This window comes from Neomonachus schauinslandi, chromosome 5, assembly GCF_002201575.2.
Source record: "Neomonachus schauinslandi chromosome 5, ASM220157v2, whole genome shotgun sequence".
NCBI lineage: Eukaryota > Metazoa > Chordata > Mammalia > Carnivora > Phocidae > Neomonachus > Neomonachus schauinslandi.
The window spans coordinates 75,635,586-75,647,989 of NC_058407.1; the positions used below are offsets into that span (position 1 = coordinate 75,635,586).

At 38.9% G+C, this 12,404-nt stretch overlaps 1 protein-coding gene across 1 annotated transcript in view; it reads left to right on the forward strand.

Annotated features, from left to right (window-relative positions):
• DENND5B (DENN domain containing 5B) overlaps positions 1 to 12,404 on the forward strand; it is a 185,025-nt gene that overhangs the window by 85,247 nt on the left and 87,374 nt on the right. Inside the window, exon 3 of the mRNA XM_021690540.1 lies at positions 1,333 to 1,999. Coding sequence (XP_021546215.1) covers positions 1,333 to 1,999 — 667 coding nt within the window. The remainder of the gene's footprint in view (positions 1 to 1,332; positions 2,000 to 12,404) is intronic.

The following is a 12,404-nucleotide window of genomic DNA, read 5'->3' on the forward strand; positions in this document are numbered from 1 at the left end:
CAGGTTTCCCCTTAGACTTTATTTTTTTCCAGTAGCTCCTTCTTTTCTAATTTATGTCCTCCTGCTGTGTTTTTTCCATGGCAGTCTATATTTACCCTATCATAGCACTTCCCATACTTTATTTATAGTTTATGATTTTTTAGTCATCTGCCGTCCTTACTGGACTGGAAGCTCCATAGGAGCAGGAACATGTCTGTCTGTCTTTCTCACCTGTATCACCATCATAGGGCCTGGCTCATAAAGATACTTAATATAAGTGTTGACAGTTTGAATGAAGGACATGTAACTTTCAATTCAATGCAAGGTGAATTGCATTTTCTTAGTAATGTGTGGAGAACTTCTAAATTTCCCATCAGATTGATTTGTTAAGTCTGAAAAAGAAAAATGTAATAACTGTGGTAAAATTATTTCCATGCAGAAAGCATATTGCAATACAAAAATAGTAATACATAAAAATTAATAATGATCTTTATGTTAGGATAGTTAAATTACAAGTTTTTTTTCCTTAGTATATTTGAAATTTTCTGTAATTTGTTTTATTTCTTTTATTTAAAATGTTTTAAAGAATGAGTTCAAATTGCATTTTAAGAATCTTAAAGATAGTATCTTCAACTCCTCAGGTAATTTTGTTCCCAAATCTGACTCAATCCTGGGTAGTTACCAAGACCTAAAGCATAATATCTACCGGAGTGAATCTAAAATGTCTTTGTTTCTACTCTTCTGCTTCAGTAAATCAAAAAATCATTCCATTTTTAAAGTTTCTGTTTCTAAGATCAAGTATCATATTATTCAAAATAGTGAAAATGATACTATTGTTTTTATTCTTTTTTTTCAATTTATCAAATGGGCCTTCACCTACTTCCCTATTCCTCTGAAACATTACCATCATTGCTACAAAAATGGTACTTAAATATTAAATATTTGTAAAGTGTCTTTGACTATTTTGCCTTCAAGTCATTGATTAGCAAATGGAGATAAAGAAAATGAGGCTCAGAGAAGTCACATGCGGCGCTGAAGGTCAGAGGCTTGGATAAGAGGTTTGCTGGGAACAAGTCAAAGATCTTTCCATTCTTAGTCTTAGTCGAACCTCCTGCATGTGATACACAGTAAAGATGGTTCTCCTTGTCTATATATATTTTAAAAATAATTTTATCTGTGTGTCAATGAGGAACTTACAGTGTATTTCTAACTTAGGGCTGCTGCTAATAATGTTAAATACGGATAAAACCCGTGTCCTTTGGAGTCTTGTTGTGTTAACAATAACAAACATTTTCTCTGGTTTGAAGTTACTTGTGTACTGCATTCTGATACTTTCTCCCCCTTGCTCCACAGCTGTGCATGCCTAAAGGGCTGTCTTTCAGAACTCAAACTGACAATAAAGACCCTCAGTTCCACTCATTTATAATTACCCGGGAAGATGGTTCCCGTACCTATGGTTTTGTTCTCACTTTTTATGAGGAAGTTACAAGTAAGCAGATCTGCACAGCCATGCAGACGCTCTACCAGATGCATAACGCTGAGCACTACAGTGGCGTGTATGCTTCGTCCTCCTGCAGCATGGATTCTCTGGCGAGCAGTGTTGACGAGGGAGATACAACTTCCCTTTTGAAACTCCAGCGATACAACTCCTATGACATCAGCAGAGACACGCTGTACGTTTCAAAAAGTATATGTTTGATCACACCGCTGCCTTTCATGCAGGCCTGCAAGAAATTCCTTATCCAGCTTTACAAGGCAGTTACCTCACAGCAGCCGCCGCCCTTGCCGCTTGAGAGCTACATCCATAACATTCTCTACGAGGTACCCCTTCCACCTCCAGGGAGGTCACTGAAATTTTATGGTGTTTATGAACCCGTCATCTGCCAGAGACCTGGGCCCAGTGAACTCCCCCTCTCCGATTACCCTCTTCGAGAGGCCTTCGAGCTTCTGGGATTGGAGAACCTGGTGCAGGTGTTTACCTGTGTTCTTTTAGAGATGCAGATCCTTCTCTACTCACAAGGTAGGTCTTCCCTGGATTTTAAGTCTCCCCCAAAAAAATTCTTAAGAATCCCAACGACTGCATTTCCATGGGGAATATTATCAGAACCAAATAATTAATGGTCAAAAGTTTTCTGTTTTATGTAAAAGGAGCACCTGTTTAAGGTGGGACCAGAGGCTAAGATATTACTTCTCTTTGAGGTGTCAGTGGCTGTGGAGAAAAACAGGAAAGCGTACAAAAGCCTTAATCTGGCTGACTTGAGTGTATTTATTTTTTAATGGAAATAGGCCCTTTTTTCCAGATAGTACCTGATCATCATAAAAGAAACACATTTCGGGGCGCCTGGGTGGCTCAGTTGTTAAGCGTCTGCCTTCGGCTCAGGTCATGATCCCAGGGTCCTGGGATGGAGCCCCACATCGGGCTCCTTGCCCTGCGGGGAGCCCGCTTCTCCCTCTCCCACTCCCCCTGCTTGTGCTCTCTCACTCTCTCTCTCTCAAATAAATAAATAAAATACTTTTTTTTTTTTTAATTTCTTTTCATAATGGAAGTGAGAGAATGATGTTAGTACCAAGAACATGTAGCCGTCTCATTCTTTGCAGATGAGAACAGTTCACATCAAGACTTAGTTGACATTGGAAAGGCATTAAATGAAACTGTTGACTCTGAAGCTTCCTAAGGCAATCAACTTTGGATCTTTGCCTGTGGGAGATTTCACTAGATGTGACTCTCTTGGGTCTAACAGTTCTACTAGAGTTATGTGGAGTGTTTTTGTTTTATTTTGCTTTTATTCCCAAAAGGAAGTTACCTTTATGATGTTTTTCATTCAGCGTTCTCCCAGCACATACTTAAAAAACTTAACAAAATTTGAGTTTTATTTTAGGAGTGCATTTTTGGTGGCTAATTTTGAGCTTAGGGTATTGGTTCCGATCTGAACATGATTTTGTAGAGGAAATAGACATGCTCTGTCTTAATGGATAGCGAGTTGAAGGAAAACATAAAATGGTTGCTGCACATCGATGGGTTCTTTGAAAAATGTGGCACAAATATTTGGGTTAGCTTTTTGCTAACTTGTATTTAGGCTAGCAGAATTGTAGTGCAATCTCTTGACTGCTGCCGTCAAGCTTATTTTATCACTTTCCTTTTTTGCTTTTCTATTTTAAATTATAAGTGAGGCTGAGCCAAGTAGGCTATATTTGTACTTCCCCATCTTGTGTGTATGTTGATACTATTTGTGTGTTGACAGCCCTTCACAAGGTTGTATTTTCTTCAGTTTATCCTACGTAATGTTCTTTGATAATGTGTTCTGATGCCTCTGTTTTTGTTGTCAGAAAGTTCTCTAATGACCAACTGAAATTCTTTCCTTTCTTCTTGCTCTCACTTTCTTAGGGCTTATCCTTACCTGCAGATCACTTGTTTGTATCTAAAACGTGTAGCTTTAAGTAATTCTCTCTTCCTTTCTATTTCTTCCTTTCTTGCTTTTCTCCCTGAAGCCAGGGTAGGGGTTAGAGAGTTGCTAGAAGGGGACAGGGCTTGGAACTAGATACCCTCAGTATTAACCTATGAGAAAAAATAATTTCAGTCCTAGATTTCAAGGGATCTTCAAGGTCATTTAGTTCAGTTTTGGTTCTGCATAGAGAAGCAGTTTGGACCAGAAAGAATATTGGTTTTTGAAGTCATAACAATCCTAGGTTCAAATCTCTGCTCTGTCCCGTACTAACTGTAAGCACAGACAAGTTACGTAATCTTCCTCAGTGTCCGTTAATTCATCTTTATGGAGATAACAAGGTTTTTTCCCTCTCTCTCACTGATGTATTGTGAAGGTTAACTAAGAAAACCTGTACAGGATACTTGGGGCATAATTGGCACTAAATGGGGAGAGCCGATATTATTGTAATTATTACTAGTTTTATTAGTCCTATACAATCCTCTATAAGTTATGTATATTTTAAGTTGCATGGGTCCAACATATTACTGCATTTAAAGTACAGCTTTGTTAAATAGTCAAGGCATTTGTTTTCAGGATTGTAGGCCTAATAAATGTTCTCTTATACTGAATGTTAGGGCTTTTTTTTTCTTAGCAAAAAAACCCTTTCATTATCACACTTTCTCTTTTAAAAAAAGCACTATATGTCTCACTGCGTGTGGTCTGTCCTGAGCTCTCATCTTTCCGCTGTTTGATTAGCTTATCCCAGCTGGTTCATGGAAGCTGTTGAAAAGTTATAGTTGATTAATATCTGCCAATTTAATTCAGTTTCAAATGAAGAAGCATGAGTATTTATGAGCATGTTTTTGTACTAAATGAGGTGTTTTTTGGGTTTTTTATGGGTTTTGTGGAGTTTTTTGGAAATTTGGTTTTATACCAAGAACAACAGATGAATCCTGAGATTATAGCTGTCTGTCTCTCTCTCCCTCTCCCCCTCCCCCCCCCCCACACACATTTTAAATGTCCTACCAAAGAAAGTCTCATGGTAAATTTATAAGCATTCACTGAAATCACTCTATGTTAGGAATTGTACTGTAAAAATGCCGTGTATGTTGTTTTGGGGATTCTTCTCTCTTCAATAGTGAATTACTGCTCTTATCCATGTTTTATCAAAGGGAAGTTGAGGCTCAGGGAAGCTAAGTAACCTCCCTGAGATCACACAGCTATTAGGTAATGTTGTAGAGCTAAGAATGGGGCTTGGATCTTTCTTTCTCCAGAGAACTTAACCACCATGTTAACTGTATTGGGCACTGCACTTAACCTTTCCTTATCTGTTTCAATATTTATTTTTAAATTATTAACTCACTCTGCCAATCTGTTATAAAGGGATCATGCTAAATAACCGTAGAGTATAAAATGAAAGCTCTGTGTAAATGAAGATTTTAAAGATTTTTTTTTTTTTTTTTATTCATGAGAGAGCAAGAGAGAAAGGCAGAGGGAGAAGCAGGCTCCCAAGGAGCAGGGAGCCCGATGCGGGACTCGATCCCAGGACCCTGAGATCATGACCTGAGCCGAAGGCAGACGCTTAACCATCTGAGCCACCCAGGCGCCCAAGATTTTAGTATTGACAATGTCTCTCCCATTAGAGAAAGAGATTTCATTTAAATGAATGAAATAAGAGTTATTATGTTGATTTGTACTCTGGTGGCCTCCTTCATTCTTCCCATGTTCAGGAGGTTTTAATAACATTTAATACTCCAATTCTTATTCACTAATAAAGCCATGCCATAAAATTTAGAACATTGTAAGTGCTAAACAATTACTGTGAAAACCCAAAGTGAATCAAAGTAGATGGATTTTAGTGATGAAAACTGTCCTTCTAGACTGATTTGAAATTCTGGTCCATAGCCCATTTAAACAGATTCAGTCTGCTATTTAGAGAGAGTGTATATCACACTCACTTTGTGGTGGTAACTAGCTAGAAATTTTAAGTAGAGAATGCACCTAGGAGATAGAGGCTCTTTTCCAGGACCCCAAATCAGAAAGGATCACTTTCTTCTGCACCCTGGAAATACCTGTAACAGGACAGGGGAAATTTGGAGTACAATCCTCTTTTCAAAGAAATAGTGGTGAAATAAAAGATAGGGGAACTTAAACATGAGTGTCTTATTTTTGATACCAATAATTAGTCTCAGGAACAATTTTAGGGTCTTGCTTACCTTCTTTGATTCTTCCCAGTGAAGATAAGCAGTTACCCACAGCTCACACTGGACTGCCATGCCAGCCTGTATGCCTTCACAATGCCCCTCTCCCCTCCTTTCTTCCCCTCCCTCTTCTAAGTTGTGCATGAATTAACCTTGTCAGAAAGTAGAAGCCACTTACAGTTTTCTTGAAAAAGTTGGAGGCCTCCTAATCACAAATTGCTAGCTGTGCTCAACTGAACACCATAGCTTATTGGTTATAGGGTTTCATAAAAGCAAACTTGGTATTTTGATGGCAGAAAGTGGGTTCCCATGACCTATATCCTAAAAGCAGTAGAGTTTGACTAACTTTGGCCAATGTCTTTATATTAGCTTTATTTTGTGATAAATAGAATTTTAATATAAAGACTTTTTCTTGTTGATGTTTTGTTTTATATTCAAGAAATTAATCCTTTGTCAATTACATGTGTAGCCCATATCTTCATCTAATTTGTGGCTCTTAATTTTCTTTTAGGGGTCTTTGAATTAAGATACTCTTAATATTCATGAATTTGAATTTATCAGTCTTTTAACTTACAACTTTCTGTTTCAGAAATTCTCTATTCTGAGACCATAAAAATAGACTGCATTTTTTTCTAAATGTTTTAAGTTATATTTAGCATTTAAGGCCTTAGTGTATAAGAAACTGATTTTTTTTAAATTGATTTTTGCTTGTTGTAAGGAAGAAATCAAATTTAATATTTTAGAAATATCTATAACTAGTTATCCTAGTTATTGAATAGACCCATTCTTCCTTCCTCTGAGCAGGAGTGCCACTTCTGTCATATAGAAGTTCCTGTATGTGAGAGTATATTTCTGGTGTACTTCAGTTTATTCTGCCAATCTTTGTCCCTGTACTAAATTACTATAGCTTTAAATTTTTTTTATTTTTTTTTTTTAGATTTTATTTATTTGAGAGAGAGAGACAGAGATAGTGAGAGAGAGAGAGCACAAGTGGGGAGGAGAGGGAGAAGCAGGCCTCCCGCCGAGCAGGGAGCCCAATGCAGGACTCAATCCCAGGACCCTGGGATCATGACCTGAGCCTAAGGCAGACGCTTAACCGACTGAGCCACCCGGGTGCCCAGAATTACTATAGCTTTAAAGTAAGTCTTGGCATCTGGTAGGACGGTTCCCTCATTATCTTATTTTTTACCCAAGAAATAGACTAATTTATTCAATATACATTTTTCACATGTGTCTATATGTACATTACAATACAAAATAATGACATCATTTTAGCACTTAGCTGAAAGAGAGCATTCAAAATCATTAATCCTTTGAATCTATAGTATCATCATTAGAACTTTGTAACATCGATAATGCTGTGTTACAGATAAATCTACCTTCTTTGTTTCGAATTACATTGAATCTAATTTGAGGACAATGACATATTTAAAATACTGAGTTTTCCCTTCCATGAAATGTATCTCTGTTTCTAAGGGTCTTGTTTAATGTCTCTCAGTAAAGTTTTAAAATAGTAGATAATTGGGGCGCCTGGGTGGCTCAGTTGGTTAAGCGACTGCCTTCGGCTCAGGTCATGATCCTGGAGTCCGGGGATCAAGTCCCGCATCGGGCTCCCTGCTCGGCAGGGAGTCTGCTTCTCCCTCTGACTCTCCTCTCATGCTCTCTGTCTCTCATTCTCTCTCTCTCAAATAAATAAATAAAATCTTTAAAAAAAATAAAATAAAATAAAATAGTAGATAATTACAAATAATGACAGTTTTTTCTCTTCTATTCCAATATTTCTCACTTTATTTCTTTTTCTTGCCTTACTACACTAGGCTCCCCAGTACAGTATAGAATAGAATTGATAGTAGCAATCATCCTTGTCTTTTTCCTGCTTTTAAAAAGAGTACATTTATCTATCTCTTTATTTATTTAGATTTTATTATTGAGAGAGAGAGACTGCGGGGGGGGCGGGGGACAGGGCAGAGGAAGAGGGAGAAAGAATCTCAAGCAGGCTCCACGCCCAGCATGGAGCACAAGGTGGGGGGCCTTGATCTCACAACCCTGAGATTATGACCTGAGCTGAAACCAAGAGTTGGACACTTAACCAGCTGAGCCACCCAGGTGCCCCTAAAAAAAACACTTAATGTTTCACTATAAAGTATAACATTTGCTATAGTGTGTTTGGTGACTACCTTGTACTAGGTTAAGGAAGTTCCCTTTATTCCTAGTTTGTTCAAGTTTTTAAAAATCATGAATTCATGTTGTATTTTATTGGACGCTCTTTCTGCATCAAGTAATATGATCATGTTTTTCTCCTTTTGATCACTAAATAAGGTGAAAAATCCATCCCTGTATTCCAGAGATAAACCTTACTTGGTTACGATGTATTATTAATTTTTAAATATGGCTTGATTTAGTTGGCTAATATTTTTATTAGAATTTTTGCATCTGTGTTTTTTAATGATTTGACTTATAATGTTCATTTCTTGTACTATCTTGTCTGGCTTTGGAATTAAGGTTCTTCTAGCTTTATACTACACTGAGTTGGAAAATGTTCTGTTTTTTTCTGGAAGATAGAGATAACTTTATTTAAGGGTGTCGTTACTTGTTCCATGACTGTTTGAGAGAACTTGTCTGTAAACTGGTGTTGTTGGGAAGATGTAAGGTACCAGATCAGTCTCTTTAATAGTTTATTTAGGTTTTTTATTTCTCCTTCCCTTCCTGCCCCCCTCCTTCTACCTTCTTTCCTCCTCCTCTTCCTCCTTCTTCTGCACCATTACCATCACCTATAAACAAAGACCAAATGTGTTTTATTTTATTTATTTTTTTTTTTAAAGATTTTATTTATTTATTTGAGAGAGAGAGAATGAGAGACAGAGAGCATGAGAGGGAGGAGGGTCAGAGGGAGAAGCAGACTCCCTGCCGAGCAGGGAGCCCGATGCGGGACTCGATCCAGGGACTCCAGGATCATGACCTGAGCTGAAGGCAGTCACTTAACCAACTGAGCCACCCAGGCGCCCCCCAAATATGTTTTATTATACCACAGGCTACCCCCCCCCCGGTATTTGACCATGGATCCCGTAGAGCAAAAGAATCCTGATAGTTAAAAGATGCTGGCACCTTACTAATCCTTACTAGTCCCATTCAGTCATTAACAGTAGTTCAGTCCATCATCTTTATTGTATGAAAATGTCTCCCAGGCTGAGGTCACTCAGGTTTGCAGACTTTCATTTGCTCTTGTCAGGTTCCAAAAGCAGTAGTGGTCTAAGCAATACATGGTTTCATCTTTCAAGGCATCTGGTATAATTGAGCTAAGGAGACAATATTATCTCTTGCTCTAAGCCTCTTTGAGGTGTTAATGTATATGGGATTTCCCTTACTACACAACTCATTTATTCTTTCCTTTACCCTCAGCTACTGTTCCTCCTTCTTTTTATTTAAACCCAGATGCTTCTACCTTTGGAAGGGCACAGCTTAGGTTCAGCTCCAGTACAGATAGATTTCAGGATTCTACAAGTGACAATAGAATCTGGCATTCCTTACACATTCCAGAGTGAGTCCTATGGGAAAAGAGGCTCCTGGTTCTGTATCTCCTCCTTGCATTCTCCATGTAACAAGATCCTGTATAAACAGTTTCCATTTGATTTTGGAATTCATCTAAACATTGCCTTCTCCAGCATTACCTAAGACATCATGAGTATTCCAGATTTCAAGATTATTTTATGTCTTTCATTCATAGGAACAGTTTAATGTCCAGTAAGCAAGCTAGTAATTGCCTCTCATGGAAGTTCTCTAGTCCAACATCCCAATACTCATCACTGGGAGGTGCTCACAGATTTTTGCCATAGTCTCAGTCTGTGCTGTGCACATAGGGCTGTGGTGTAGAATTTGTCCATACCAGGACTTCTGCTGCTTTTCTACACTGTGCAGGCTCAGGCAATCTTATCCCCATGTAGCATGTCCAGTTAATATTGCTTGAAGGGCAATTTATGTGCTTTCTGTTTTACTTTTGGGGGAAGTGTTCTGCAGTCATACAAAATATCCATTCCCATAAAACATTCAGGTGAAGGTTAACATATTCTGGAGTAGAATTCAGTGATTCATTGCTTACAACACTCAGTGCTCACACAACAAGTGCCATCTTTAATACCCATCACCTATCTAGCCCATCCCCCACCCCATCCACTTCCCTCCATCAACCTTCAGTATGTTCTCTGTTGTTAAGAGTCTCTTATGGTTTGTTTCCCTCTCGCCTTTATTTCCGCCCTTGCTATATACTCATCTGTTTTCTTTCTTAAATTCCACATATGAGTGAGATCATGTATCTGTCTTTCTCTGACTTATTTCACTTAGCATAATACACTTTAGCTCCATCCACATTGCTGCAAATGGCAAATTTCAATTTTTTGATGGCTGAGTAATATTCTGGTGTGTGTGTATGTGTATACACCACATCTTCTTTATCCATTCATCAGTCGATGGACATGTGGGCTCTCTCCATAGTTTGGCTTTTGTTGATAATGCTGCTGTAAATATCATGGTGTGTGTACCCCTTCAAATCTGTATTTTTGTATCCTTTGGGTAAATACCTAGTAGTGCAATTGGTGGGTTGTAGGGTGGTTTTATTTTTAACTTTTTGAGGAACCTCCACATTATTTTCCACAGTGGTTGTACCAGTTTGCATTCCCACCAGCAGTGCAAGAGGGTTCCCCTTTCTCCACATCCTCACCAAACACCTATTGGTTTCTTGTGTTGTTAATTTTAGCCATTCTGACTGGTGTGAGGTGGTATCTCATCGTGGTTTCAGTTTGTATTTCTCTGATGATGAGTGATGTGTTGAGCATCTTTTCATGTGTCTGTTAGCCGTCTAGATGTCTTCCTTGGAAAAGTGTCTAGTCATGTCTTATTTATTTTATTTTATTTATTTATTTAAAGATTTTATTTATTTACTTGATGGAGAGAGAGGGAGGGGTCACAAGTAGGCAGAGCGGCAGGTAGAGGGAGAGGGAAAAGCAGGCTCCTCACTGAGCGGAGAGCCCGACGTGTGGCTTGATCCCAGGACCCTGGGATCATGACTTGAGCTGAAGGCAGACACTTAACTGACTGAGCCACCCAGGCGCCCCTTTATTTATTTATTTATTTATTTATTTATTTATTTATTTATTTATTTATTTTTAAAAGATTTTATTTATTTGACAGAGACACAGCGAGAAAGGGAACACAAGCAGGGGGAGTGGGCGAGGGAGAAGCAGGCTTCCTGCGGAGCAGGGAGCCCGATGCGGGGCTCGATCCCAGGACCCCGGGATCATGACCTGAGCCGAAGGCAGACACTCAACGACTGAGCCACCCAGGCGCCCCTATTTATTTATTTTTTAAAGATTTTATTTTCTTCTGCCCATTTCTTAACTGGATTATTTGGTTTTTAGTTGTTGAGTTTGATAAGTTCTTTATAGATTTTGGATACTAACCCTTTATCAGATATGTCATTTGCAAATATCTTCTCCCGTTCCATAGGCTACCTGTTTCCTTTGCTGTGCAGAAGCTTTTTATCTTGATGAAGTCCCGATAGTTCATTTTTGCTTGTTTCTCTTGCCTCCAGTGATGTGCTTGGCAAGAAGTGGCTGTGGCCAAGGTCACAGAGGTTGCTGCCTGTGTTCTCCACTAGGATTTTGATGATTTCCCATCTCACATTTAGGTCTTTAACCCATTTTGAATTTATTTTTGTGTGTGGTGTAAGAAAGTGGTCAGTTTCATTCTTCTGCATGTTACTGTCTAGTTTTCCCAACACCATTTGTTGAAGAGACTGTCTTTTTTCCATTGGATATTCTTTCCTGCTTTATCGAAGATTAGTTGGCCATATAGTTTGTGGGCTCATTTCTAGGTTTTCTGTTCTGTTCCATTGATCTGTTTGTTTTCATGCCAGTGCCATACTGTCTTGATGACTATAACTTTGTAATATAGCTTGAAATCTGGGCTCATGATGCCTCCAGTTTTGTTTTTCAGAATTGCTTTGGCTGTTTGGAGTCTTTTGTGGTTCCATAAAAATTTTAGGGTTGTTCGTTCTAGCTCTGTGAAAAATGCTGGTAGTGTTTTGATAGGGATTGCATTAAATATGTAGTTTGAAGTAAAGCCTATTTAAACATCGTAATTTTTACCCAAACTTCCACTTTAATGCGTTCAACCTCAAAACTCTTTATGTTCTATCAATCTAATTGTAGCCCACATTAAGACTTCACTAAAGGGTCTTGGTACCACGGTACGTGAGGCTCCTGTGTAAAGGAGTCTCAGAAACTTCTCTTCACCCACTAACCATTTTCCCCACTCTTGTGCATTAGGTTTTGGGTCTCCCCAAGGGGTGAGCCAAGAGACCTTGGCCATTTTGTCAGGCTTTAGTTTTTTTTTTAAGATTTGTTTATTTATTTTAACAATAGAGAGCGAGCACCTGAGTGAGAGTGGGGGGGAGGGGCGGACTACCCAGCTGAGCACGGAGCCCCATGGGGCTTGATCCCAGGACCCCCCCGAGATCATGACCCGAGCCACAACCGAGAGTCAGCCACTCAGCTGACTGAGCCACCCAGGTGCCCTTGTTGATCTTTGTCTTGATTATTCTCTCCGACTGTTGCCCTATACGATTCCAGGTCTGGCTTTTCATTATAATCTTTGCCTTTCCCACATTTAAAATTTTTCCGAACAGGAGTAAATAGGCCCAACTTGTTTGGTGTCTTTTAATGTAGGAGTACCAACAAGGGGTTCCTTTGGTCTATCTAGCCTTAGAGAGTGCCGTTACTAAGACCTTGTTTCAGCCGCATCAGTG